Source organism: Myotis myotis, unplaced genomic scaffold (assembly GCF_014108235.1).
Source record: "Myotis myotis isolate mMyoMyo1 unplaced genomic scaffold, mMyoMyo1.p scaffold_m19_p_3, whole genome shotgun sequence".
NCBI lineage: Eukaryota > Metazoa > Chordata > Mammalia > Chiroptera > Vespertilionidae > Myotis > Myotis myotis.
The window spans coordinates 110283550-110311276 of NW_023416335.1; the positions used below are offsets into that span (position 1 = coordinate 110283550).

Below are 27727 nucleotides of genomic sequence, written 5' to 3' on the forward strand. Positions count from 1 at the left end.
TTATTAGATAGGATAGCTACATGTTTTCTCCAAGGATGTAAAATTTATGCCAGAAAAATATTAAGAATGTTAATTCCACCAAGCACTTTAGTAAATGTTCAGATACATAAAAAGACTAGGAAGAATTTCCTAATCCTCAGTGGAATGAAATAAAATATTCCTAATACACTGACTCTATTTGAAAAGAAAAACACTAGCAACTACTTTTCAAAATATGGGCCTGAAAATTTAAATTCTACATTCTTTTATAACATCAGAAAATATCCTCACCTTGATAAATCCAACAGGTTTATAATCAAATATAACAATCAAAAAAATCTGAAACAATTTAAAATATGCACTCAAAGAGAAAAATAGAATTGCAAAGTGTTAGAAATTACTCAAAAACTATTTACAATGCTTAAAAAAACTTACTCTTCTAATTTCGTGATGAATTTAAAAATAAATCTTTGATACATCTTAGAGATTTTTTTTTATCCTTGGATAGATATTATTTTACTGGTTTGAGAGAGAGGAAGGGAGAGGGAGAGAGAAACATCGATCAGTTGCTTCCCATACATTCCGTGACTGGGGATCGAACTTCCCAATCCAATTATGTGCCCTGAGCAGGAATCGAACCAGCAAACATTTGGTGAACAGGATGATGCTCAAACAACTGAGTCACTCCAGCTGAGCTTATATAACTTATAAAAACTTTTTAAATTGAATTTAAATGACGCATAATTTTCAAATAATATTGACTTGGTGGGAGTGAAGATAAACATTTCTTAATGTTATACAAGCCAGAACTTATTTTACAGTGTGAACATTCTTTCAAATAAGAAAATTGAAAAATGTTCTAGGGATAGACCTGGCAGGTATGGCTCAGTTGAGCATCATCCTATGCATCAGGTCACTGGTTCGATTCCCAGTTAGGGCACACACACACAGGTAGCTGCTGGTTTGATCGCCAGGAGGGATGAATATGGGAGGCAAGCAATCAATGATTCTTTCTCAAATCAATGATTCTCTCTCTCTCACTCAAGTCAATAAAATAAAATGAAAACATTAAAAAAATAAAAATGTTCTGGGGTCAGAAAAACAGGAACAAAAAGGTCAGAAAAAAAGGCAACAATGACTTGAATACGTTTAGCTTCAAAAACTTATTAAAGAACCATGGCTTTTAAACAGCTAGAGAGAAAAAAAATAGTAAATATTTTTCAGAATGAAGTAAGCTGGCATTCAAATAATGTAAACAATGAGATTCTGTTATTTATCATTAAGAACTTGTGAATTTTAACGCAGTTGAAGTATCCTTGTTTGCCCTAGCATTTTGCCTCCCCAAAATAACCACTCTAGTCAGATCATCTCTTTGGAATTAACTCCACTTTATGAGAAATTCAGAAAAAAAGAAACTTGTTAAACACACTGCAATAAAACATTCAACAAAATTCACGATGGGAGATAATGTATACAATAAGACTCGGAAAAAAATGCTTCGGCCGGATGGCTCTGTTGGTTGGGGCATAGTCCCATACACCCAAAAGGTCGCAGACTTCATTTCGAACAGGGCACATACCTAGAACTCAAGTTCAATCCCCCGCAGGGGTACATAAGAGAGGCGACTAATGTTTCTCTCTCTCTCAAATCAATAAATATATCCTCCAGTGAGGACTAAAAAAAATAAAAAGGAAAAACATAAAAATAAGAGAAAAACATATGAACTAAAATGATGTGATTTATCAGACAATTTAAAAAACCAATTGTCTAAAAAAAAAAAAACCAAAACCTTAAAGGCCTGGGCAAATTTAGGCATTTATTAGTTAATATTAAAGAATTGACAATTTTTTGCCCTGCCAGTGTGGTTCAGCGATTGAGCATAGTAGACCCATAAAACAAGAGGTCACAGGCTTGATTCCTGGTCAGGGCACATGCCAAGTTTGAGGGCTCGATCCCCAGTATGGAGCGTGCATGAGACAGCCGGATCAATGATGTTTCTCTTTCATCAATGTTTCTCTCTCTCTCTCTCTCTCTCTCTCTCTCTCTCTCTCTCTCTCTTCCTCTCTCTCTCAAAATTCAATAAAAACATACATTAAAAAAAAGAATCAACAATTATTAAGACATAAGGATATTTTCAAACAGAGTCCTGCCCTGGCCAGGTGTGGCTCAGTGGTCATCTGCGAGGTTCGATGCCCGGCCAGGGCCCATACTGGAGACAACCAATTTATTTTTCTCTCTTTCTAAAAATTAATGAAAATATACCTTCAAGTCCTTATCATTTCAAAATACATATTAAAATACGGATGAGTAAAATCATTTGAAGTTGGGAATTTTATATAAAATAATGGGGGAAAGTGGGTATACTTGAAGATGAAGAAAAAGATCAGCCAGCTGTTGGTAACTATTATGTTTGGGTGATGAACACATGCGAATCTACTTTTACAATATCTAAAATCTTCCAAAGTAAAGAATTTTTATTATCATTAAATAATGAAAATCAGTCAAGTGGAGATGGATTTATAAAGACTTCTAATTTAGTAACATATATTTTTAAAAAATAAGGTAAAACTGAAAAAAAATTAACATATTTCATAAAAAATGAATACCTTCAGAAACTAATTTTAATTTCCTACCTGAAAGAGGTTTAAAAAAATCATTTAACACACAAAAGCATGACAAATTTAGAAAAATTAGAAAATATATTAATATATAAAGCAATGCCTAAAGAATTCTCAACATACATAATCCACCTGACAACAAAAAATAATTTTAATTAACTAGTATTTTACTTACATTTTCCATATAATTTGGCTTAAAGCCCTCTTGCTGTCGCCTCAGTTCCTCCTGTTCTCTGTGTCGAATCATTTCTTCCTCACGACGACGATGCTCTTCTTCATGTCTAAAAGATATTTAAATAAAAACTTCAGCATGTTTGCTTTGTAAGTCATAATCAGGTATTTTATTTCAGGTTTAAAAAAATCATTTATGCAAAATACACTGTCAAATTTGTCAACAATGAATGGTTTAGCAGATTTACCTTCCCTCTATTTTGCTCTAAATCTTTAATAAATCAAATAAACCAAAAATATAAAGTAACTTAATTAGATTAATTCCAAAAGGTAACAACATATAACCAGTAACGTTAAATGCTTACAGTAAAAAAAAAATTCAGAGCCCAAATACTCAAATACGTACTATATTGCTGTTTAAAAAGAAAAGCCTGGGATCAATTACTGCCATAGCAAAGTTCCCACAGACACTCAGAATCTATCCCCCCTATGTAAGCCAGTGCAAAGAACTGTACTGCCTAGACAAAATTTCTATTACATATAGAAGGAGGTCTTAAACTCTCCCATCCCCATTTCAACAAACCACTGAGAAATTCTAGTGTAGCAAGGGACAGCCCACACCAGTTTTGTAAATTAAGTTTCATAGAACAAGAATTTACTGTCTATGGCTACCTCAGGATAAATAGCAAGACAGACCATATGACCTGCAAGGCCTAAAACTGTACTTGCTATCTATCCCTTTTCCCAAAAATGTTTGTCAGCCTCTGTCCTACAAGTATAATGAAGCATTAAGGGGAAAGTAAAAATAAAACCACATATATGTGCAGGATTACTATTAAATTAGTAATCCTATCCTATATAATAAAAGGCAACTATGCAAATAGACCAAAAGGCAGAGCGAGCAAACTGGTCCCTATGATGTGCACTGACCACCGGGGGGCACACGCGGAACATGGCAGGCGTGGGCAGCAGAGCGCGGAATATGGCAGGCATTGGCCACGGCGGGATGGTGGAGTGGGTGAACAAGGCAAGATGCCAGTTGCTGCTGAAACCGGTTTGGCTCAGTGGATAGAGCGACGGCCAGCGGACTGAAAGGTCCCAGGTTTGATTCCGGTCAAGGGCATGTACCTTGGTTGCAGGCACATCCCCAGTAGGAGATGTGCAGGAGGCAGCTGATCGATGTTTCTCTCTCATCAATGTTTCTAACTCTTATCTCTCTCCCTTCCTCTCTGTAAAAAACCAATAAAATATATTTTTTAAAAAAAAGATGCCATTTGCTGTCATCAGGGTGAGCCTCTCTCTGGTGGTTACTGAAAATTATTTGCTCCCATACGCCACACTCCCACCAGCACCAGTCCCGCTGGCACCTACTGCCAGTGCCAGAGCCACCGCTCGCACCCGCTGCCGGTGCCCGGTGCCGGTCCCAAATGACCGAGGGCTTCTCCACCTCCCCCCTGCTCCTCAGGGGCAATCGAGGAAGCAGCTGCCACTAGCACCCACTGACGCTGCCGGCCCCACTTGCACCCACTGCTGGCGCAGGCCCGAATTGCTCCACACCATCAGCAGCTGCAACCAGGGCTAGTGCCAACAGCTCGTGGGAGCGACAATGACAGGAGCAGGGCTGTCGGCAGACAGGGGCCGCTGCAGGAGGGGTTGGGTTGGGGTGCGGAAGATGGGCCAAGACCCGCCCCTGTGACCATGGCAGCCTCGCAGCCCAGTTTTTTCAAGGTGCACTAATTTGTGCCCCTAACATACACACACACACACACACACACACACACACAAAATAAAAGCCTAAGCGACCTTTACGGCATAATGACCAGAACGACTGGTCGCTATGATGCGCACTGGCCACCAGGGGGCAGACCCTCAATGCAGAAGCTGCCCCCTGGTGGTCAGTGTGCTCCCAAGGGGGGAGGGCTGCTCAGCCAGAAGCCGGGTTCACGGCTGGTGAGTGCAGTGGCGGCGGTGGGAGCCTCTCCTGCCTCCGCGGCAGTACTAAGGAGCAGCGAGCCGAGCAGTAAGGAGCAGCAAGCAGTAAGGAACAAGGGGTCCCAGACTGCAAGAGGGCGCAGGCCAGGCTGAGGGACGAACCCCCACCCCAGTGCAGGAATTTCATGCACCCGGCCTCGTGTGTGTGTGTGTGTGTGTGTGTGTGTGTGTGTGTGTGTGTATGCCTAAGCAACGGAACAATAAGTCGCTATGACGTTCACCGACCACCAGGGGGAAGATGCTCAATGCAGGAGCTGCCCCCTGGTGGTCAGTGTGCTCCCACAACAGGATCACTGCTCAGCTGACTACCGGATGCCAGATGCCGGGCTCACGGCTTGTGAGTGCAGCTGCGGCGGCACGACCCTTTCCCGTCTCTGCAGCAATGAGCTACTAAGTGGCAGTGGAGGCAGGTAGAGTGTGGCTGAGATGAGCAGGATCAGTGTGGTGCCCAGCCTGGGCTCCTCCCCAGCCGCGTGTAGCTTCATGCCAGGCTGAGGGACCCCCCTGATGCACGAATCTGTGCGCAGGGCCTCTAGTTAGTTATAATATGACTAGAGGCCCAGGGCACAAAATTTATGCACTGGGGGGGTGTGGGGGTCCCCTTAGCCCTCCTGGGCCCTCTCGCAGACCGGGAGCCCTTGGGGGGATATCTGATGGCTTAGGCCCACTCCCACTGGACATCCTTAGCACTTCTGCCACGCCACTACGCTGCCCCTGTGGGAGCACACTGACCACCACAGGGCAGCTCCTGCGTTAAGTATCTGCCCCCTGGTGGTCAGTGCAAGTCATAGCAACCGGTCGTTCTGCCATTCGGTTGATTAGCCCATTAGCCTTTTATTATACAGAATTAAAATAAAATCCTACAAAGTAACAGTAAAGTAATAGACTAATATTACACTGACATTTACATCAAACTCAAATACAGATACCCTCCACCTAAAAACAAAAAATACATATATATTTTTAATTTCAGAGAGAAAGAAAGAAGGAGAAATAGAAACATCAATGATGAGAGAGAATCATTGATCGACTGCCTCCTGCATAGGCTGCAACCCAGGTATCTGCCCTCACTGGGAATCGAAATGTGATCTCCTGGTTCCTAGATCGACACTAAACCACTGAGCAACAGTGGCCAAGCTAAAAAAGTAATTTAAATAGTAAAGACTAGTCTAGCTGGTATGGGTCAGTAGGTTGAGGGTCATCCCATGCACCACCAGATTGCCAGTCATAACACATGCCTGGGTTGCGGGCTTGATCCCTGGTGGGAGTTGTGCAGGAAGTAGCCCATCAATTTTTATATCTCTCTCTTCCTTCCTCTCCCTTCCTCTCTCTATAAAAAATAATTAAAAAACACTTTTTTTAAAAAAATAGTAAAGACTATATTAACACTGATGTCCCCTAAGTAGGTCTCACTTTCCAGGTTACTCTTTTATTTTTTAAATGTTTTTATTGATTTTAGACAGATGGGGAGAAATAGAAACATCAACTACCTGCATCCTGCAAACCCCCTACTGGGGATAGAGCCCCCAACTTGGGCACGCATCCTGACCGGGAATTAACATCGCAACCTCTCAGTGCACTAGACAACACTCAACCAAGTGAGCCACACCAACCAGGGCTCGAGGTTACTCTTATAAGCATCTTTCTACACTGACTGTAATATTCAAAATGCAAGAAATTGATTTTATTTTACCCAGGTACATGCCCTTTACCGGAATCGAACCTGGGACCTTTCAGTCCGCAGGCCGACACTCTATCCACTGAGCCAAACCGGTTTCGGCTCAAAATGCAAGAAATTTAGTTGTTGTTTGTTGTACAAGTCAAAGATCTAAAAGAAATGGTGAAACCTTCCATAATCGGCAGAAAAAAATGGCTGTTAGGACTTCATGTCAGACCACATGCAAGTAACAAGACAATGTTCATAAGGGATTTCAAGCAAAATCTGAATTATTTTGAGAATAATGTTCCCTATATAAAACTCTACTGAAGTAAATTAAATACTCAAGTAAATTGGCTAATCCATTTCTTGGACATTAACACACTCATAAATTTTACTGTTAAGCCCTAACTGGTTTGGCTCAGTGGATAGAGCAGCAGCCTGCGGACTCAACGGTCCCAGGTTCGATTCCGGTCAAGGGCATGTACCTTGGTTGTGGGCACATCCCCATTAGGGAGTGTGCAGGAGGCAGCTGATCGATGTTTCTCTCTCTTCGATGTTTCTAACTCTCTATCCCTCTCCCTTCCTCTCTGTAAAAAATAAATAAAATGTATTTAAAAAAAAATTTACTGTTAAGAAAATACTTTCAAATACCACATGATCTTGCTCATATGTGGAATCTAAAGAACAAAATTGAGCCGAAACCGGTTTGGCTCAGTGGATAGAGCGTCGGCCTGCGGACTGAAAGGTCCCGGGTTTGATTCCGGTCAGGGGCATGTGCCTGGGTTGGGGGCACATCCCCAGTGGGAGATGAGCAGGAGGCGGCTGATCGATGTTTCTCTCTCATCGATGTTTCTAACTCTCTATCTCTCTCCCTCCCTCTCTGTAAAAAATCAATAAAATATATTAAAAAAAAAAAAGAACAAAATTGAAACAGGTTCATAAATACAAACAACAACAGACAAAGGGGAAGTGGGGTGGAGGGCTGGGTAAAAAAAAGTGAAGGAATTAAGAACTACAAATTGGTAGTTACAAAACAGTGACGGAGATGTGAAATACAGGTAGAAAATATAGTAAATAATACTGTAATAACTATGTATAGTGCCAGGTGGGTACTAAAAATATTGAGATCATTATGTAAAGTATGACTGTCTAACCATTATGCTGTACAACAGAAATATAAAACATTGTTGAAAGTAAACTATAATTGAAAAATAAAATTTAAAAAAAGAAAATAGCTTTGTATTCATATACTGCTGACAATGTACATAAGTACAGATAAAATTTCCCCTATTCAAAAATTCTTAAGGCCACATGTGTTTTAAACTGAGTTTTTCCGATTTTGAAAAGGATTAATATAATATTATTATATCCCCAGTGGAATCTGAGACAAGACCTAATAATCAACCACATCATTATTTCTGCAGGAAAATGAAAATTCATTCTGTGGACATAGAAAAGGTTGGACAGGCCCTAGCCGGCTTGTCTCAGTGGACAGAGCATTGGCCTGCAGAGCAAAGGGTCCCAGCTCGATTCAGGTCAAGGGCATGTAAGTGGGACCTGGTTGGGGCTGGTACAGAAGGCAACCAATCGATGTTTTTTTCTCACATCAGTATTTCTGTCTTTCCCTCTCTCTTACATTCTCTCAAAAAAAAAAAAAAAAAAATCAATGGAAAAATATCCTTGGGTGAGGATTTAAAAAAAGAAAAGCTTGGACATTACTAAAATCGTAAGTGCAGGTCTGGTTTTTTCCATACAATAGACTCAGATCCTATCACATGATGTCAGATGAAAAGGCTTTGGGTTTTCAGTTTTTTTGGTCTTTGGAATTATAACAATGACCTTGTTGAGGGTCAGTTTGTATTACATACATAAGATAATTTTAAATGTGCAAGTCCATTCCCAGTAAACTAAACAGAAATAACTGCACAAGTATGCAAGGGTGTCTATATGCATATATACACACACACACACACTGTGGCAAAGGTTGCAAACACAATCTATATACATAAAATGCCAATATGCTAAGTATCCTTCCCTCTGTCCGGGTAATGACGTCACATAGCAACGAACGGCTTCCTCTCCTTAGCGAAACTAGCCTCCTTGCAGTTTCTGCAGCCCAGGAATACGATTTGCTTTATAGCCAGGTGGAAAACACTTCATACTGTAACCAAATGTCTGTGAAGCATTTTCCTGTGCCTCATCTCATTTGATCCTCACAGAAGACTTGGAGTAGGTAGATAAGGGACTCGATGGAATCCTATTTTCTTTTCATTAGCCGGAAAACGGAGATTTAGAAAGCTCAGAAACTTGACCCAACTGAAAAGAAGTAAGAAATGGTGGCCCTTGAAAATGACTTCAGAATATAGTCAAACACTGCTGCAATTAAATATTTCACCCTTTGTTCTCCCTGCATGATCTACAATAATAATCTGCTTCGTGTTGATATTTACTGCTGTGTTGCTGACAATTACCTGAAAGAGAAATTGAGGGGCTTCACTTGGCTGGAAAATGTTTAGCTAAATCAGAAAGCAGGCCTAATTAATTAGCAAGTTTGTTCTATATCTATAAAAGGCTAAGTTGACTAGCACATGCATGATACAGATAAAGCTCTTGCAGGCGCCAATCGCACATGTGTGTTTCCAAATGTCATTGTCTATCATGAAATTTGGTTGACACTTCTATTATAGAGAAAGGGCGAATAGTGATATTAAAATATTTCTTCTAAGTAATTTCCTTTCGATGTGCATGAATTTGTGCACCGGGCCACTAGTCAATTATAAATGGGGGACAACTATGGTTCCCCAATGCCAAGAACACAACTGTTAAAAGAGGTAAATTTGCATTTATAGACATGAGTGAATGTCTAAGGTATTTTCAGAAAAATGAGCAAGTACAAGAACAACACTCCTATTTATTGTTGTTGTTAATCTTCACCTGAGATATTTTTCAATTGATTTGTAGAGACAGTGGGAAGGAGGGGGTGGGAGGAAAGAGAGAGAGAGAGAGAGAGAGAGAGAGAGAGAGAGAGAGAGAGAGAGAGAGAAACATCCAAGTTAGATATATCGATTGGTTGCCTCTGGCACGTGTCTTAACCAGGGCCAGGGATCAAGCCTGCAACCGAGGTATGTGCCCTTGACCAGAATCAAACCTGGGACCCTTTAGTCCTCGGGTTGATTGATGCTCTATCCATTGAGGAAAACCGGCTAGGACTAGAATAGTACTCCTATTGCTGTTTTTTTCTTTTTAATATATTTTTATTGATTTCAGAGAGGGAGGCATAGGAAAAGACAGAAACATCAATGAAAGAAAATTAGCTGCCTCCTGCACTCCCCCCGACTGGGGATGAAGCCCACAACCCGGACACATGCCCTGACCAGGATTCAAACCATGACCTCCGTTTCATAGGTTGATGCTCAACCACTGAGGCACACCAGTTGGGTCTATTGCTACTTTAAAAATCATTTTGTATGAGCAGAAAAGAGGGTATGAGAAAGTTTATATCCTCTGGTCAGTGTGGCTCAATTGGTTGGGCATCCTCCCATGCACTGAAAGGTTGCCAGTTTAATTCCCAGTCAGGGCACATGCCAGGGTTGCGGGCTCTAACTCTGGTAGGAGGCATGTAGGAGGCAGCAGATCAATGTTTCTCTCTCTCCCCACTCCCTTCCTCTCTTTCTAAATAGCAATAAAAAAAAATTTTTTTTAAATAAGCAAACATATATACAACAGGGAAAAGAGAGACAGAAAAAGAAACACCAATATTTTTTTTTTTTTATTAAGGTGTTACATATGTGTCCTTATCCCTCCATTGCCCCCCCAGAAACATCAATTTTTGTTGTTCCACTTATTTATTTATGCATTCACTGGTTGATTCTTGTATGTACCCTGACCAGGGATTGAACCCTCAATCTTGGTATATAGGGGTGACACTAACCAGATAGCTACCCAGCTAGGTCCTAAATAACACTGCTTATATGGTAGCAGTCTGGTCAGATAAATTTCTGCAGTTTTACTGCTATTAATTAGATTTGCTTTGTCTTACAAGTATTATTAGCATGAAATTAACTTCCCAAACACAGTAATTTTTTCCCTTCCCTTGACACATGCTTCAAAACTAATGATTTTAAGAAAAGTTGTTCAGATTCTTAAATCAGTATTATCACAGTAATTACAAAAGAAACTCCCCACCACCAGGCACAGGGTAAGCATGTTAATACATTTGTCACTGCACTTATCTAAGTAGAATGTAACCAAGCACCAAGATTATCCATCAAATTATCATCTCAGTATAAAGATTTTTTTTTTTTTTTTTTTTTTTGGTTAACCCTCACCTGAGGATATTTTTTTCATTGATCCATTGATTTTTTAGAGAGAGTGGAAGGGGCTGTGCAACCAAAGTAGGTACCCTTAACCGGAATCTAACCCAAGACCCCTCAGTCCACAGACCACACTCTAACCACTGAACAAAAACTGGCCAGGGCTGATATAATTTTACTATTAGTATACAGTTATCTGAATTTCAGGTTGAATATGATAAATCTTTGCATATTAAATAAGATTAATGAAAAAACCATTCAATGAAAAATAACCATATACATAGAAAACTCATGTCAAGCAACCAATATTTCACCTATTATGAAATAAGTAACCTATTACAAATTTCAATAAGTACTCCATACTAGATCTGTGTACTTGACTTGCTTTTTAATGATCTGATAATTCCAATTTATATGTGCCTCCCTCCTATCTAAGTTCCAAAGTAGCAGAATTTGTCTTTTGTTCCCCACAGAACCCCCAATACCTAGGGTACTTCCCCCCTCCTCTTATTTCTAATTTTAAACTTACAGAAAAGCTGCAAAAATAGTACAGAATTCCTACATATCCCTGATACAGTATTCCCTAATGCTAATATTTTACATAACCATGATACAATTGTGAAAACCAGGAATTAACATTGGTATACTACTACAGTTATACTACAGATCTTATTCAAATTTCACCTGTTTCTCCATTAATGTCCCCTTCTTCTGTTCCAAGACCCTATCGAGAAGCCCACATTGCAAATTATTTCCTCTCATTAGTCTCAGCCAGTCTGTAAAACAGTTCACTTTTTATCTTTCATAAACATGGCATTTTTAAAGAAAACTGATTATTTTGTATAATGTTCTTCAATTTGAGTTTGTCTTATGTTTTCTCATGACTAGCATGAGGTTATACATTTTTGTTAAGAAAACCACAGAAATGACACTATTCTTTTTTCTTTTAAATAATTCTTTATTGTTGAAAGTATCACATATGTCCCCTTTTTTCCTCGAAATGACACTATTCTTCTAAGTGCATGATATCAAGGGGTCTTGGTGCCAATGTCTTATTACAGATGACTTAAACTTTAACACTTGGTAATGGTGGTTCTGCTAGGTTTCTCCACTTTAAGTTTAATATTTTTCGATATGTACATAATACAAATTTCAGATGATGCAAATCTTGTTTCTCAAGTTTTGCACAACAGCTTTAGCACCCATCATTAGACTTTATGAGTAACAATCATCACAGCAGTATTTGTCCACTGGTGATTTTCTCATTCCTTCTGCGTTTATTAATTGGAATTTTACTGAAAAAAGGTGCCACCCATTCTCCTCCATGTATTCATTCATTCATTCATTCATTTACTCCTATCATATGAATTCACAGGTATTTATTCTACAGCTTAAAATCTAACATTGCCGAAACCGGTTTGGCTCAGTGGATAGAGCGTCGGCCTGTGGACTGAAAGGTCCCAGGTTCGATTCCGGTCAAGGGCATGTACCTGGGTTGCGGGCACATCCCCAGTGGGAGATGTGCAGAAGGCAGCTGATCGATGTTTCTCTCTCATCGATGTTTCTAACTCTCTATTTCTCTCCCTTCCTCTCTGTGAAAAATCAATAAAAATATATTTTAAAAAAAAAATCTAACATTATCAGACCTGGCAGGGTACCTCATTTGTTTAGAGCATCATACGGATATGCCAAGGTTCTATTTCTGGTCAGGGCACATACACGAATCAACCAATGAATGCATAAATAAGTAGAAAAACAAATCGATGCTTTCTCTCTCTCTCTCTCTCTTTCCCTCCCTCCCTGACTCTCCCTCAAATCAGTAAATTAAAAAAAAAAATTTTTTTAATATAACATTACCATTTTTTACTTTGTTGTTGAAACTGTGCTAACTTTGGCCATTTGGGTCTCCTTCAATTTGGCTCGTGTTCTTTTCAACATGTCCTAACCTTTTTATTCTTTTAAAGAAAAGGCTTTTTATTGATTTTTAGAGAGAAAGGGAGGGAGGGAGGGAGGGAGGGAGGGAGGGAGGGAGGGAGGGAGGGAGGGAGGGAGGGAGGGAGAGATATTTATGTGAAAGAGCATCAATTGGCTGCCTCCTATATGCCCCCTACCAGGGACTGAGCCCACAACCAGAGCATGTGCCCTGACCAGGAATGGAATCAGCAAACTTTTGGTGCTTGGTACGATGCCCAACCAACTGAGGCACGAGCCGGGGCACATCCCATCCTTTTTTTATTATATTCTTGCTAGTTGGCAAAAAGGTTCCAGGCTCATCTTAAGCTTTTCAGTCCTAGCCAGCCCTCAAGAGTGGCTCAGTTGGTTTAGCTTCGTCCTTCATACTGAAAGGTTGCCTTTGCTTCCCAGCCAAGAAACATACCTGGGTTGAAGGTGCAGAAGGCAACCAATCAATGTTTCTCACAACAACGATGTTTCTCTCTCTCTTTCTCTCAATATGTCCTCAGGTGAAGATAAAAAAAAAAAGTAAAGAAAGAAAGTTAATCCTCACTGAGGTAATTTTTCCATTGATTTTCAGAGAGAGTGAAAGGGAGGGGGAGATACTAAGAGAGAAACATCATTGTGAGAGAGAAATATCAATTGGTTGCCTTCAGTGCATGTCCAGCCGAGGTACATGCAACCAAGGTACATGCCCTAGACCGGAATCAAAACCAGGACCCTTCAGTCCATGGGCTGATGCTCTATCCACTGAGCCAAAACGGCTACAGATAGAGAAAGGTGTTTTGAAACAAAAATCTGGGCACTAGATGGGCCCACCGTTTCTGAGGCATCACTGCTTCAAGATAGAACCATAAAATAATGAATGCACCTTGACACCCACATATACACACATCTATATTTCTGTATTTGTCTAAATTAAATACTACAAAATTCAAACTGACACCTCTGATCCTAATATGACAGAAGATCATTTTAATTTTAGCCCTGCTCTTTTTGTTCTCCAACACTGAGAAACCTGGGTCTCATTATCTATATTTACTCATGTGTTCAATTTATAAATATACATTTATTCTCATTAAAGACCTAAATAAAGATAAAACAAACATACAAATAAAGCAGTTTCAGAATTGCTAACACATCATCTCAGTGAAAAACACCAACTACATTATATTGTTCTTTTTGTCATTGGCCTATAGTATCCAATCAAGATACTGTTTTCCAAAGTTATTTAGATTCCTTATTTTCTTTCCCACCTGCTTTCAGTGTGATATTTTCCAGTGGAAATATAGTTAGGTACATTTGTTATGTTTGTCTTCTTTTTTGTTGTGATTTCAGAGGGAAAGGGAAAGGGTGAGAGAGATAGAAAATCAATGATGAGAATCATTGACTGGCTGCTTCCTGCACACCCCCTAATGGGGATTGAATCCAAAATGCAGGCATGTGCCCTGGCCTTCATAGGTCAATGCTCAACCACTGAGCAACACTAGTTAGGCCATTTGTTAGGTTTGTACTTTATTTTGGGTTCTCCAAAATTCTCTTTGGTTTTAATTTTTTATTTTTTCAGCACATGAAGGGTAGGGTACTAATTTTAAAAGCCTAGCTGTCAAGCATGGTGAGCCCTGGAGGGTATTACGCTAAGTGAATAAGTGAGTCAGAGAAAAACAAACACAATATGAGTTCACTTATATGTGGAAGCTAAAGAACAAAACAAACAAACAAAATTGAAACAGATTCATAGATTCAGAGAAAACACTAATAATTGCCAGAAGGGAGGGATGGTGGGGGACTGGGTGAAAAAGGTGAATGGGTTAATAAGTACAAATTGGTAGTTACAAAATAGTCATGGGGCCCTGGCCAGTGTTGCTCAGTTGGTTGGAGCATCATCCATGCACCAAAGGGTCACAGGTTTGATTCCAAGTCATAGCACATACCCAGGTTTCGGGTTCAAACTCCAGTTGGGGCACATATAGGAGGTAACCAATCTGTTCCTCTCTCTCCCTTCTCCCTGTAAAAATCAATGAAAAGCATATACTTGGGGGAGGATTAAAAAATAATAAAATAAAAAGAGTCATAGGGATGTATAATACAGCATAATAAATATAATCAATAGTACTGCAATAACTATATAGTACCAGGTAGGTACTGAAATATAGGAGGAACTCTTTGTAAAGCATGATTGTTAGGTCTAACCACTACTGCTGTTCACCTGAAACTAATCTAATAATATTGAATGTAAACAGTAATTGAAAAATAAAATTTTTTTTTAAAAAACCACTACTATGGTCATATTAAATGAGTTTAAATTGTTTTTAAAAAATAAAAATCCTAGCTGTCAAACAATCATACATACCGTGGTTCTTGAACATCTCCCATCTCAAACAATTTGGTTCTAGACCAAGTTGTTTGGGTGGGGGACGGGACCTGTTAAAATGTCTTTTGTTAACTTTGGTATACTGACACCCCTTTCATGCTGATTCATCAGCATGAAAAAGTAAAAACAAAGGAGCATGTGCCCAGGTGAGTCAATATACAGCTAAACCTCTCCTTGTTAACATCTCAGGAAATTGTGCTATAAATATTTTGGGGGGTTTTATATTTGTTCTTTTGGGGTTTTTGTTTTGTATTGTTGTTTTTTGCTTTTCTTACTGGCCAAATGGACAGATTAACACAATTTTAAAATATAAGGAGGTTATCAAGAATGCTTATATTGCCCTGACCAGTGTTGATTAGTGGTTAGAGCAGCCACTCTACAGCAAACTACAGCCCGCTTGAAATGAATAAAACTAAAAAAAAAAAAAGACCGTACCCTTTTATGTAATGATGTTTACTTTGAATTTATATTAGTTCACACAAACACTCCATCCATGCTTTTGTTCCGGCCCTCCGGTCCAGTTTAAGAACCCATTGTGGCCCTCGAGTCAAAAAGTTTGCCCACTCCTGGGTTAGAGCATCAGCCTGACCAGAGGAGGGTCATCAGTTCAATTCCAAATCAAGGGCACTTATCTGGGTTGCAGGTTCAATCCCCAGCCCAATTCAGGGGGGCAACCAATAGATGTCTCTCTCTCCTTCCTCCCTTCCCTCTCTAATAAATCAATGAAAAAAAAAATCCTCCAGTGAATATTAGCCAAAAAAAAAAAAAAGTGTTAATGTTGCCCTGGCCAGTGCACCAACAGGTTGCTAGTTTCATTCCCAGTCAGGGCACATGCCCAGGTTGTAGACTCGGGGCTTGCAGGAGACAACTGATCAATGATTTACTCTCCCATCACATCGATGTGTCGCTCTCTAAAAATCAATAAAAAAATCTTAAAAAAAAAAAAAAAAGAGTGCTAATGTTGCTAAGGGTGTGAAAGAAACAATGATCACAAGCAATTAAAGAGGTAAAAAAAACTGTTGACTGGGAATAAGTGACAGCATTTCAGAAATAATGATATGTGAAAAAGTGAAGATGCCTCATACTGACCTCCTGAAAGACACCCCTGGAACCAGTGTTGAAAATTATTTAAGGCTAGTAAAGGGGTAGTTCAATAAATTTAAGAAAATAAGTGTTTGCTTAAAGATTAAACAGTACTTTAGACATACTGTACATAGAAACATTTAAACAGAATAATTTGGGATATGAAACGAGTTAATACAATTTATATTATTTCTAATGGGAAAAAATGATTTTAGTTTTCGAAAATATCCCTTCTCGAACAACCTGCTGGAATAAAGGTTCCACTGTATCACTGTAAGTGAAAGCTGAATTCAGACAAGGTTTTTTGTTAAAGAAGAGTATTCTTTTTCTTTGTAAAAGTATAAGAGACTTTAACACATTCACATAAAAAAGAAAAGAAGATACAAGAGCGAGCCAGAAAAAAGGTCTCTCATGTAAGGAGTTCATGTGGTGAGTTGTATACAATAAGGACTCTGAAGCTTTAGGGAATCCCAGAATCACTTAGAGCAGTGGTTCTCAACCTTCCTAATGCCGCGACCCTTTAATACAGTTCCTCATGTTGTGGTGACCCCCAATTTCATTGTTACAAATTGAACATAATTAAAGCATAGTGATTAATCACAAAAACAATATGTAATTATATATGTGTTTTCCAATGGTCTTAGGCGACCCCTGTGAAAGGGTCGTTCAACCCCCAAAAGGGGTCGCGACCCACAGGTTGAGAACCGCTGACTTACAGAATTTATTAAAGCTCTGTCCCTATAGTTTATGAGGAGAGGTTTCAGACTTTCTAACGATTCCCCCAGTTAGAACACTGGTGTGGCCTGGTCAAGTACTACAATTTGAGAATAAGTAGGTTAAAGTAAAATCATAGTAGTTCCAAGATATAAGCATATATACAAACCAGGTACAAAGTTGGAAAAAATAAACTAAAATATACTGAATACTACCTATTCCCAGACTATGAAGACACTTTACACTCATTCAAGACTTTTTACTTTCTTCTTTATTTTTTATTTCCCATGAGCACCTTACTTCCTATATAAGAACTTACTACACTTTTATAGTACTTTCAGAAACAAATTTTAAGTTTGCTTTAACCTATCATAACTTTGTTCATAACATTTCCTAATTATTATGATTTTTAACTTTTAAGAGTAACATTTACCTCATATTTCACAATTAAATATTACAGGTACATGGAAAGGTGTTTCAGAAGCACAAAGATGCATAAAGGAATTCATATCATTGTCATACACAGGCAAAAAATTAAAACTAAGAAAATGCAGTAAATCATAGTGCATTCTTACAATAAATTGTATGCAATAATGCCTAGGCCCCCATATGAAAAGTCACAGTGTATGCCATCAAAGTGTCAATAACCAGCTAAAAAATCCTAAGAATAACAAAAAAAAATACGCGACTTCGTGGAATAAATCCCTAAGTATAGTCAAAAATGGACAATTTTGTTTGTATTTTCCAACTTGTACAATTTGTTTACACTGGGAGGGTGATGTTTTATTAGTAACACACAAGAACTATGTGTATTCACATCTATGTTACAATGTATTTTTTTTACCTCAGTTGTATCTGCTTCCGTTTTTGCAGCTCTTGGTTTCTGAGTTCTTCCAGGCGTCTGAGTTCTTCTTGACGCCTCATTAAATCTATAAAATATTGATTATCCATTAATATTTTAGCTTGCCTTCTGTACTTTTTTTATCAATGAGCATATAGACTCTCTATTATGGGCAATATACATAATAATTTATTCATATTCATGCAAAATTCATAGTAATTTATTCTCATTCATGTCTTTATTATATAACCTTATAATTAAAGATTATAAGCTGTGTAATTAATAAAATTAATAAACTTCCTGGGCCTGTTTCTTCATGTGTATTAAGACAATCATAAAATTCATCCTTTCTTCAGAAATTAAAATAGGTAAGATATTTTTAACATAGGGACTAAAAAATACTAAAAACAGAATAAATGATAGCTGTATATCACTTACGCCTTTTAAACAAATCAGAATTTTCCGTTGCAAGTGCAAAACCCAAAAAGATGCTTTGAGAGACATCAGCAGAGGGCATGTAAGAACCACAACAGACAAACCGTAGGTATAGTGGTTATACACTACATAAAGCCCAAAAAGCATCTCTCCCAACACAATTAGTGTGAAATTCCTCCTACACTAAGTCAGTGTCTTATAAAAAAGGGCAATGAGGAAAGAATTCCTGAAAGAGGAAAAAGGCTGAATGAACAAGATCATTTTAAACAAGATAAACAAATCACTCCAATCCCACTGTCACTATACTTGCTATGTCAAGAACAGGAGTTCCACAATAATGTAAGATAACAAAAAGTGTATTTGTGTTGAGAAGTGGTGGATTAACTTTCCAAATGTAAAAATCTTTGTAATATCTTACCAAATTATATGTGCATACAAGCAAAGACTAAAAAACATCAAAATAATGAAATACTCTGAATGGCACAATTATTGGTTGCTTTTATTTTCCTTGTCTCTCATCATGATACCGGGATTTCTAAAATAAACATAAATTATTTCAATTTTAACATTTCGTAATAAATCACTACATTCAGAACTTACATAATATTAACAGTTCCAGTTAACTTTCTATGTGACAATAACCCTATCATCATAACCATAACAGGACTGGAATCACAGCCCTAACAAGGTAAATATTATCATGTCATCTTATAGATTAGAAACATATTGTGTATTATGCCCTCTCTCCCCAAAAATAATTCAAATAGATTATAAATGTATTCTAGCCATTCAGCTACTGCTCAGTTCAGCAGGAATACACAGCCAAATCTATCCTAATTACAAAGCTCTTTCCAAAATGCCAGTGCCCCAAACCTGGATAATCAGAAACAATGGGAAACTTAAAAAATATACATTAAAAAATAGATTTTAGGACTCTTTCAGAAAAGTCAGTTTTGGCATAAGGAATAGGGACCAGGTAATTTTAATAACATGCCCAATGAGATAACACTTAGTTATCTTAAAGAATATCAAATATGACTAAAATGATTTCAAACAGTTACACAATTAGTTGTCAACCATAACTAACTGCTAATTAGAATTACTTAAATACCTTTTAACCACAGACCAATTAAATGAAAATGTCTTGGCAAGTGGACCAGACATCAGTATTTTTTTTTAACCTCTTTAGATGACTCCATTGTGCAACAAACATTGAGAGCTACGCAACTATCACATAATTACTTTAGTGGGAAAAATCTAAAATATATAATCAACTTATATTCCTAAGAGGAAAGCCTATATAATAAAAGCCTAATATGCAAATTTTCCCCATGCACTGACCACCAGGGAGTGGCGCAGAATGAAAGCAGGCCCTGATCCCACCTAATCGCTAGCTGGGCCTGGGGACCCTACCCGTGCATGAATCTTGTGCACCGGGCCTCTAGTTCTTCAATACTCCAAGCCAAGAAAAAAGTCCTACTATCATTAAGTATCCAAGAAAGTCAATCCAATATAGCCTGTAAAATTTATCATACCTTGGTAATTTTTGTAGTTTTTTAAGACTACCTACCATTTCTATAATCCTATCTAATAAAAGAGAAACATGGTAATTAGCATACGATCGCTACCCTTCCCATTGGCTAATCAGGGCGATATGCAAATTAAATGCCAGCCAAGATGGCGGCCGGCAGCGAGGCAGCTTGAAACTAACATGAAGCTTGCTTGCTTCAGTGACGGAGGACTCGAACGTTCCCCGCCTGCCACTGCAGGCCTCTGAGCTGGCAGTTTGAAACAGTTACAAAAATAGAAGCTAAACAAAACCCCAGAAACCAGCTTTCAGCTGGCCAGGATCTCAGACCTGGAGTTGATACAGAGTTTCGATCGTAGAATCTAAACAAACCAGATACCTGCTTTTAGGAGCTGAGGCCTCAGAGCTGGAGCCTCAGAGCTAAAGCTGGCTCAGAACAAAACAAAAAAAAGAAAAGAAAAAAAGGAACAGTTGGGAGCTTCAGTCCCAGCCTGAAAACAGCCCTCAGCCCCTCATCCAGGCTGGCCAGGCACCCCAGTGGGGACCCCCACCTTGATCCGGGACACCCTTCAGGGCAAACCAGCCAGCCCCCACCCATGCACCAGGCCTCTATTCTATATAGTAAAAGGGTAATATGCCTCCCAGCACCGGGATCAGCGGAGCCGCGAGGTCTCCCGTCACCGGGATCAGCATGACAGGGGGCAGCGCCCAAACCCCCTGATCGCCCTGTGGCTCTGTGTGTGACAGGAGGCGAGGCCACAACCTCTCTATCGGCTCTGCTCTGTTCCTGACAGGAGAAGGGGCCCCAACCCCCTGATCGGCCCTGCTCTGTGCCTGATAGGGGGGAGCTCCCCAACCTCCTGATTGCCCTGCGGGTCGGTGTGTGACAGGGTGCGGCGCCCCAACCCCCCAACACCACGGGTCCTGCTCTGTGTGTGACGGCGTAAAGCCATAACCTCCCCATGGGCCCTGCCGAGTGTGAGAGTGGCAGCGCCCCAACCCCCTGATCGGCCCTGCTCTGTGGGTGATAGAAGGCAGCGCCCCAATCTCCCCTCCACGGGCCCTGCTCTGTGTGTGATGGGATAGGGCCATAACCTCCCCATCGGCACTGCCCTGAGTGTGACAGTGGCAGTGCCCCAACCCCCTGATCGGCCCTGCTCTGTGGGTGATAGAGGGCGGCACCTCAACCCCCTGATCCGCCCTGCTCTGTGTGTGACAGGGGGGAGCTCCCCAACCCCCTGATGGGCCCTGCTCTGTGCATGACAGGGGGCAGCGCCCCAACCCCGATTGGCCCTGCTCTTTGCGTGACAGGGGGTGGTGCCACAACCTCCCCATCGACCCTGCCTTGAGTGTGACAGGGGGCGGTGCCCCAACCCTCCAATCGGCCCTACCCTGAGCGTGACTGAGGGTGGCATCGCAACCTCCCGATCCGCCCTGCTCTGTGCATGACAGGGGGCGGCGCCCCAATTCCCCAATCGGCCCTGCTCTGAGCCCAACTAGGGGCTGCACCTAGGGATTAGGCCTGCCCTCTGCCACCTGGGAGCAGGCCTAAGCCAGCAGGTCGTTATCTCCCGAGGGGTCCCAGACTGAGAGAGCACAGGCCGGGCTGAGGGATCCCTCCCTCCCCACCGAATGCACAAATTTTTGTGTACCGGGCCTCTAGTAAAAACATAATATGCTAATTAGACTGGACAACCTTGCAGACGACTTTCCAGAAGAAGCCACGGCTGTGAGGGAAACCCGGGTCCTGGGTGCCAGAGGGAAGCAGGTGCTGGTAGCCAAGGAAGAAAGGCCTACTCTTGCACAAATTTCATGCATCGGGCCTCTATTATGATTATAAATGTAAAAATATGCATTACAACCCTGGTCCATGTTCTCAATGGTTAGAGCGTCAGTCCAAGCACCAAAGGGTCGTCGGTTTGATTCCCAGACAAAGGATCAAATGCCAGACCCCAGTCGGGGTGACAACAGGAAGCAACCAATAGATGTGTCTCTCTCACATAGGTGTTTTTCTCCTCCTCTTCCCCTACTCCCTCCCTTCCACCATCTCTCTCTCTTTTTTTTTTTTTTACAAAGAGGAAGGGAGAGGGATAGAGTTAGAAACATCGATCAGCTGCCTCCTGCACACTCCCTACTGGAGATGTGCCCGCAACCATGGTACATGCCCTTGACTGGAATTGACCTGGGACCCTGGAGTCCGCAGGCCTTTGCTCTATCCACTGAGCCAAACCCGTTAGGGCTCCACTATCTCTTTAAAAAAAAAAAAAAAAAAAGTAACACTCTCTCTAAAAAATATCAATGGGAAAAAATATCCTTTGTGAAGTTTAACTATATGCACTGGTTCTCAACCTGTGGGTCGCGACCCCTTTGGGGGTCGAACGACCCTTTCACAGGGGTCGCCTAAGACCACTGGAAAACACATATATAATTACATTATTGTTTTTGTGATAAATCACTATGCTTTAATTATGTTCAATTTGTAACAATGACATTGGGGGTCACCACAATATAAGGAACTGTATTAAAGGGTCGCAGCATTAGGAAGGTTGAGAACCACTGACTATATGTATATGCATTACATTTTTGTCCATGAAAAGGAATAAGAAAAGACCATGAATGTTTGTTTTCTGACAACTGGATCTTCTCCTTTTAAGATGTGCCAGTTGATAAAGCTGCTTTAACCTCTCGGTTCACATTTTCTTACCTGTAACTTTGGTATAATAATCAGTTCAAAGGACTGGACAATGCAATTATCAGATAAGCGTATTATCTGATACTAAGTAGGCACAATATCAACTTAAAATTACCATTTTACATTTACTGAATTGCTTTAATTTATTTGAGAGAGAGAGAGAGAAGGAGAGAGAGCGAGAGAGAGAGGAAGAGAGAGAAAAAGAGAAAAAAAAAAACTGATTTGTTGTTTCACTTATTTATGCCTTCATTGGGTTGATTCTTGTACTATGTGGCCTGACCAGGGATTGTACCCACAAACTTCCTGGCATACTGGGACCATATTCTAACCAACTAAATAACCCGTCCAGGACCTAAATTATTTAAGTTTTGTTAATATCCAAAGTTGCAGCATTGCTCCTGAGAAACCAAGATGGCAGCATAGGTTAACGCCAGAGATTGCTGCCTAGAACAACCAATTCAAATTACACCTAAAAGACGGAACGGACATCATCCAGAACCACAGGAAGGCTGGCTGAGTGGAAATTCTACGACTAGGAGGAAAGAGAATATCATACCCAGACTCAGAGGGGGCGCAGTGCTGAAGTGAAATACTCAGGTGCGGCCAAAACCGGTTTGACTCAGTGGATAGAGCGTCGGCCTGCGGACTGAAGGGTCCCAGGTTCGATTCCGGTCAAGGGCATGTACCTGGGTTGCGGGCACATCCCCAGTGGGAGATGTGCAGGAGGCAGCTGATCGATGTTTCTCTCTCATCGATGTTTCTAACTCTCTGTCTCTCTCCCTTCCTCTCTGTAAAAAATCAATAAAATATATTTTAAAAAAAAAAAAAAAAGAAATACTCAGGTGCGGAGGTACACGTGGAGCGGGCTGGCGGTGGAGGGCGCGGTTGTTGTTTTCAATCGGGAGGGAGCTTCAGACTCTGAGTTCCAGAGCCGGGCGAGTCTTTAGGGACCCAGACTCAAACGGGAGAAGCGGGACTGTCTGGCTTCGGTCGGAACTCGAAGGCAGCTTTCTCTCCAAGGTTTGCAGCGGTTGCTGGGACTCGGTGAGGCAGAGCACCTAGGGACGGAACTGAGAGCAGCCATAACTGCTTGCTCCGGCCCGCCCTGTAGATCCCCTGGGACCTACCCCGCCCAAGCCCTGCACAGAGGCATTGCCGGATAGCCTCAGGCAAACGCTAGATAAGCACCGCCCTAGAGATCCAGCACAGAAGTTCTCCCACTGCCGAACCGGTTTGGCTCAGTGGATAGAGCATCGGCCTGCGGACTCAAGGGTCCCGGGTTCGATTCCGGTCAAGGGCATGTACCGTGGTTGCGGGCACGTCCCCACTGGGGGGCATGCAGGAGGCAGCTGATCGATCTCTCTCATTGATGTTTCTGACTTTCTATCCCTCTCCCTTCTTCTCTGTAAAAAAATCAATAAAATATATTTAAAAAAAAAAAAAAAAAAAAGAAGTTCTCCCACTGCAGACACAGCTGATTCTCATAGCAGTTGGCCTGGAGGTCAAATCCCCGCCAGTATTACCTACAACCAAGGCTTAACAACAAGACTGCGCACAAAGACCACTAGGGGGTGCACCAAGAAAGCATGAAAAATGCGGAGACAAAGAAACATGACAGAAATGGAGGATACAGAGCTCAAAACCACACTTTTAAGGTCTTTCAATAAGTTTCTAGAAACTGCCGATAAACTTAATGAGATCTACAAGAAATCTAATGAGACCCTCGATGTTGTGATAAAGAACCAACTAGAAATTAAGCATACACTGACTGAAATAAAGAATATTATACAGACTCCCAATAGCAGACCAGAGGAGCGCAAGAATCAAGTCAAAGATTCGAAATGCGAAGAAGCAAAAAACACCCAACCAGAAAAGCAAAATGAAAAAAGAATCCGAAAATACGAAGATAGTGTAAGGAGCCTCTGCGACAGCTTCAAGTGTACCAACATCAGAATTATAAGGGTGCCAGAAGATGAGAGAGAGCAAGATATTGAAAACCTATTTGAAGAAATAATGACAGAAAACTTCCCCCACCTGGTGAAAGAAATAGACTTACAGGTCCAGGAAGTGCAGAGAACCCCAAACAAAAGGAATCCAAAGAGGACCACACCAAGACACATCATAATTAAAATGCCAAGAGCAAAAGACAAAGAGAGAATCTTAAAAACAGCAAGAGAAAGAAACTCAGTTACCTACAAGGGAATACCCATACGACTGTCAGCTGATTTCTCAACAGAAACTTTGCAGGCCAGAAGGGAGTGGCAAGAAATATTCAAAGTGATGAATACCAAGAACCTACAACCAAGATTACATTATCCAGCAAAGCTTTCATTCAGAACTGAAGGTCAGATAAAGAGCTTCACAGATAAGGAAAAGCTAAAGGAGTTCATCACCAACAAACCAGTATTATATGAAATGCTGAAAGGCATCCTTTAAGAAGAGGAAGAAGAAAAAGGTAAAGATACAAATTATGAACAACAAACATGCATCTATCAACAAGTGAATCTAAGAATCAAGTGAATAAATAATCTGGTGATCTAAATAGAATCAGGGACATAGAAAGGGAATGGACTGACTATTCTTGGGGGGGAAAGGGGTGTGGGAGATGCGGGAAGAGACTGGACAAAAATCGTGCATCTATAGATGAGGACAGTGGGTGGGGAGTGAGGGCGGAGGGCGGGGCGGGAACTGGGAGGAGGGGAGTTATGGGGGGAAAAAAGAGGAACAAATGTAATAATCTGAACAATAAAGATTTAATTAAAAAAATATATATATCCAAAGTTGCTAAAGTTGCACTAAATTGTATATATCTGTACACTGCAATAACATCCTTCTCGGGGTAAATTACCAAAAATATATATAACTAGATATGTTTTTATCCTTTGATCCAGTAAATCATACCCTTATAGGAATCTTTCTTAAAAAAAAATAACCCAAAGTTCCCTGGCCAGTTTGGCTCACTGAGTAAAGCATTGGCCCATGAACCAGAAAATCTCAGCTCTGATTCCCAGTCAAGAGCAGTAAAAAAATAAAAATAAAAATACTTTTGCCTGGCTAGCGTGGCTCAGTGGTTGACCTAGGACAATGATGGCAAAACTTTTGAGCTCGGCGTGTCAGCATTTTGAAAAACCCTAACTTAACTCTGGTACTGTGTCACATATAGAAATTTTTTGATAGCCAAAACCGGTTTGGCTCAGTGGATAGAGCGTCGGCCTGCGGACTGAAGGGTCCCAGGTTCAATTCCGGTCTAGGGCATGTACCTGGCTTGTGGGCACATCCCCAGTGGGAGATGTGCAGGAGGTAGCTGATCGATGTATCTCTCTCATCGATGTTTCTAACTCTCTATCTCTCTCCTTTCCTCTCTGTAAAAAAAAAAAAATCAATAAAATATATTTAAAAAAAAAAAAGAAATTTTTGATATTTGCAACCATAGTAAAACAAAGATTTATATTTTTGATATTTATTTGATACATTTGAATGCCATTTAACAAAGAAAAATCAACCAAAAAAATGAATTCACGTGTCACCTCTGACACGCGTGTCATAGGTTCGCCATCACTGACCTAGGAACCAGGAGGTCATGATTCAAGTCCCAGTCAGGGCACATGCCCAGATTGCAGGCTCCATCCCTAGTGGCGGGTATGCAGAAGGCAACCGATTAATGTTTCTCTGTCATCAAATTTTTATCTATTTCTCCCTCTCCCTTCCTCTCTGAAGTCAATGAAAATATCTTTAAAAAGTTTTTAAAAACTGATAGATGAAAAGATGTAATAAAGCAATAATGGTAAAATATTAACAACAGAATCTAAGTATTGAGCACCTTAATGTTCTTTCAAGTATTTCATTTAAGATTCCTCATAATAAAAATTTTGGGTAAACATGTACTGGGTAAATTACTAGACTTTAAAAAGAAAAAATTCACATGAAAGCCTGGTGAAAGGATCAAGTCACTTATGGGGGGGGGGGATGGGGGGGAGCGGGGAATCCAGGCTTATTTCAGACTTCCTCACAGAAACATTCAATACTAGAAGACAATGAGACATGCTATCAAGTACTTAAGAAATGGAGGCGAGAAAAAACATGAATTTTTACCATTCAAGTGCCAGTTTAAAGTACACAGAGTACTTCAGAAAGACTGTTTCTGTAAACCCTTCTTTAAAAAATTTTGAGGGTAAACATCAGACAATTAAGTGATGAACAGAAACATCATGCCTCAACCTACTTAAAATAAGGTTAAGATTTAAACACATATAAGGATTACTGTTAAAGATCATTAAAACAGAATGCTAAAGAGCTAGCATCGCAGCATTATTCACACTAGCCAATATATGGAAAAAAACTAAGATCTGTCATCAGATGACTGGATCAGGAAGACATGGTATAAGGGGCATAAATGCTAATGAAGTGGTGAACTTGGAGTGAACACACAATACAATATATTATAGAACTGATGTATCATAGAATTATACCCTAAAACCTATATAATTTTATTAACCGTCACATCAACAAATTCAATAAAATACATCCTATATAATAAAGAGGTAATATGCAAATTGACCACACAAGATGGCCGCCACAAGATGGCCTGCATGAGAGGGCAGTTAGGGTGACCAGGCCTGCAGGGGAGGGCAGTTGGGGGGGAACCAGGCCTGCAGGGAAGGGCAGTTAGTGGTGACCAGACCTGCAGGGGAGGGCAGTTAGCGGTGACCAGGCCTGCAGGGGAGGGCAGTTGGGGGGAACCAGGCCTGCAGGGAAGGGCAGTTAGTGGTGACCAGGCCTGCAGGGGAGGGCAGTTGGGGGGAACCAGGCCTGCAGGGGAGGACAGTTAGCGGTGACCAGGCCTGCAGGGGAGGGCAGTTGGGGGGAACCAGGCCTGCAGGGAAGGGCAGTTGGGGGCAATCGAGCCGGCAGGGAAGGGCAGTTAGGTGCTGGCAGGGGAGTGGTTAGGGGGTGATCAGACTGGCAAGCAGAAGCGGTTAGGGGCAATCAGACAGGCAGGCAGGCAAGCGAGTGGTTGGGAGCCAGCAGTCCTGGATTGTGATAGGGATGTCCGATTGCCCATTTAGGCCCGATCCCACTGGGCCTAAAGGGGCAGCTGGACATCCCTCGAGGGGTTTCAAATTGGAGAGGATTCAGGCTGGGCTGAGGGACACACTCCCACCCCCATGCATGAATTTCGTGCACTGGGCCTCTAGTATATATATAAAAGATGTGGTGTATATGACACAATGTGATCCATATACAGTGGGGCCTTGACTTACGAGTTTAATTCATTCCGTGATAGAACTCGTAACTCAAATTACTCGTATGTCAAATCAATTTTCACCATTACAATGAGTTGAAATGCCATTAATCTGTTCCGGACACCCAAAAA

At 40.8% G+C, this 27727-nt stretch overlaps 1 protein-coding gene across 13 annotated transcripts in view; it reads right to left on the reverse strand.

Moving 5' to 3' along the window:
• The window catches only part of PSPC1 (paraspeckle component 1), a 135554-nt gene that overhangs the window by 74343 nt on the left and 33484 nt on the right, over positions 1-27727 (reverse strand). For all 13 annotated transcript variants that reach the window (XR_004966385.1, XR_004966381.1, XR_004966383.1 and 10 more), the window contains exons 5-6: positions 17702-17786; positions 2773-2878 (exon numbers count right to left, since the gene is read on the reverse strand). Coding sequence is in view for 1 of the 13 variants with exons in the window: in XM_036301726.1 (XP_036157619.1) it covers positions 2773-2878; positions 17702-17786 (191 nt within the window). In the remaining 12 variants the exon portion in view is untranslated. The remainder of the gene's footprint in view (positions 1-2772; positions 2879-17701; positions 17787-27727) is intronic.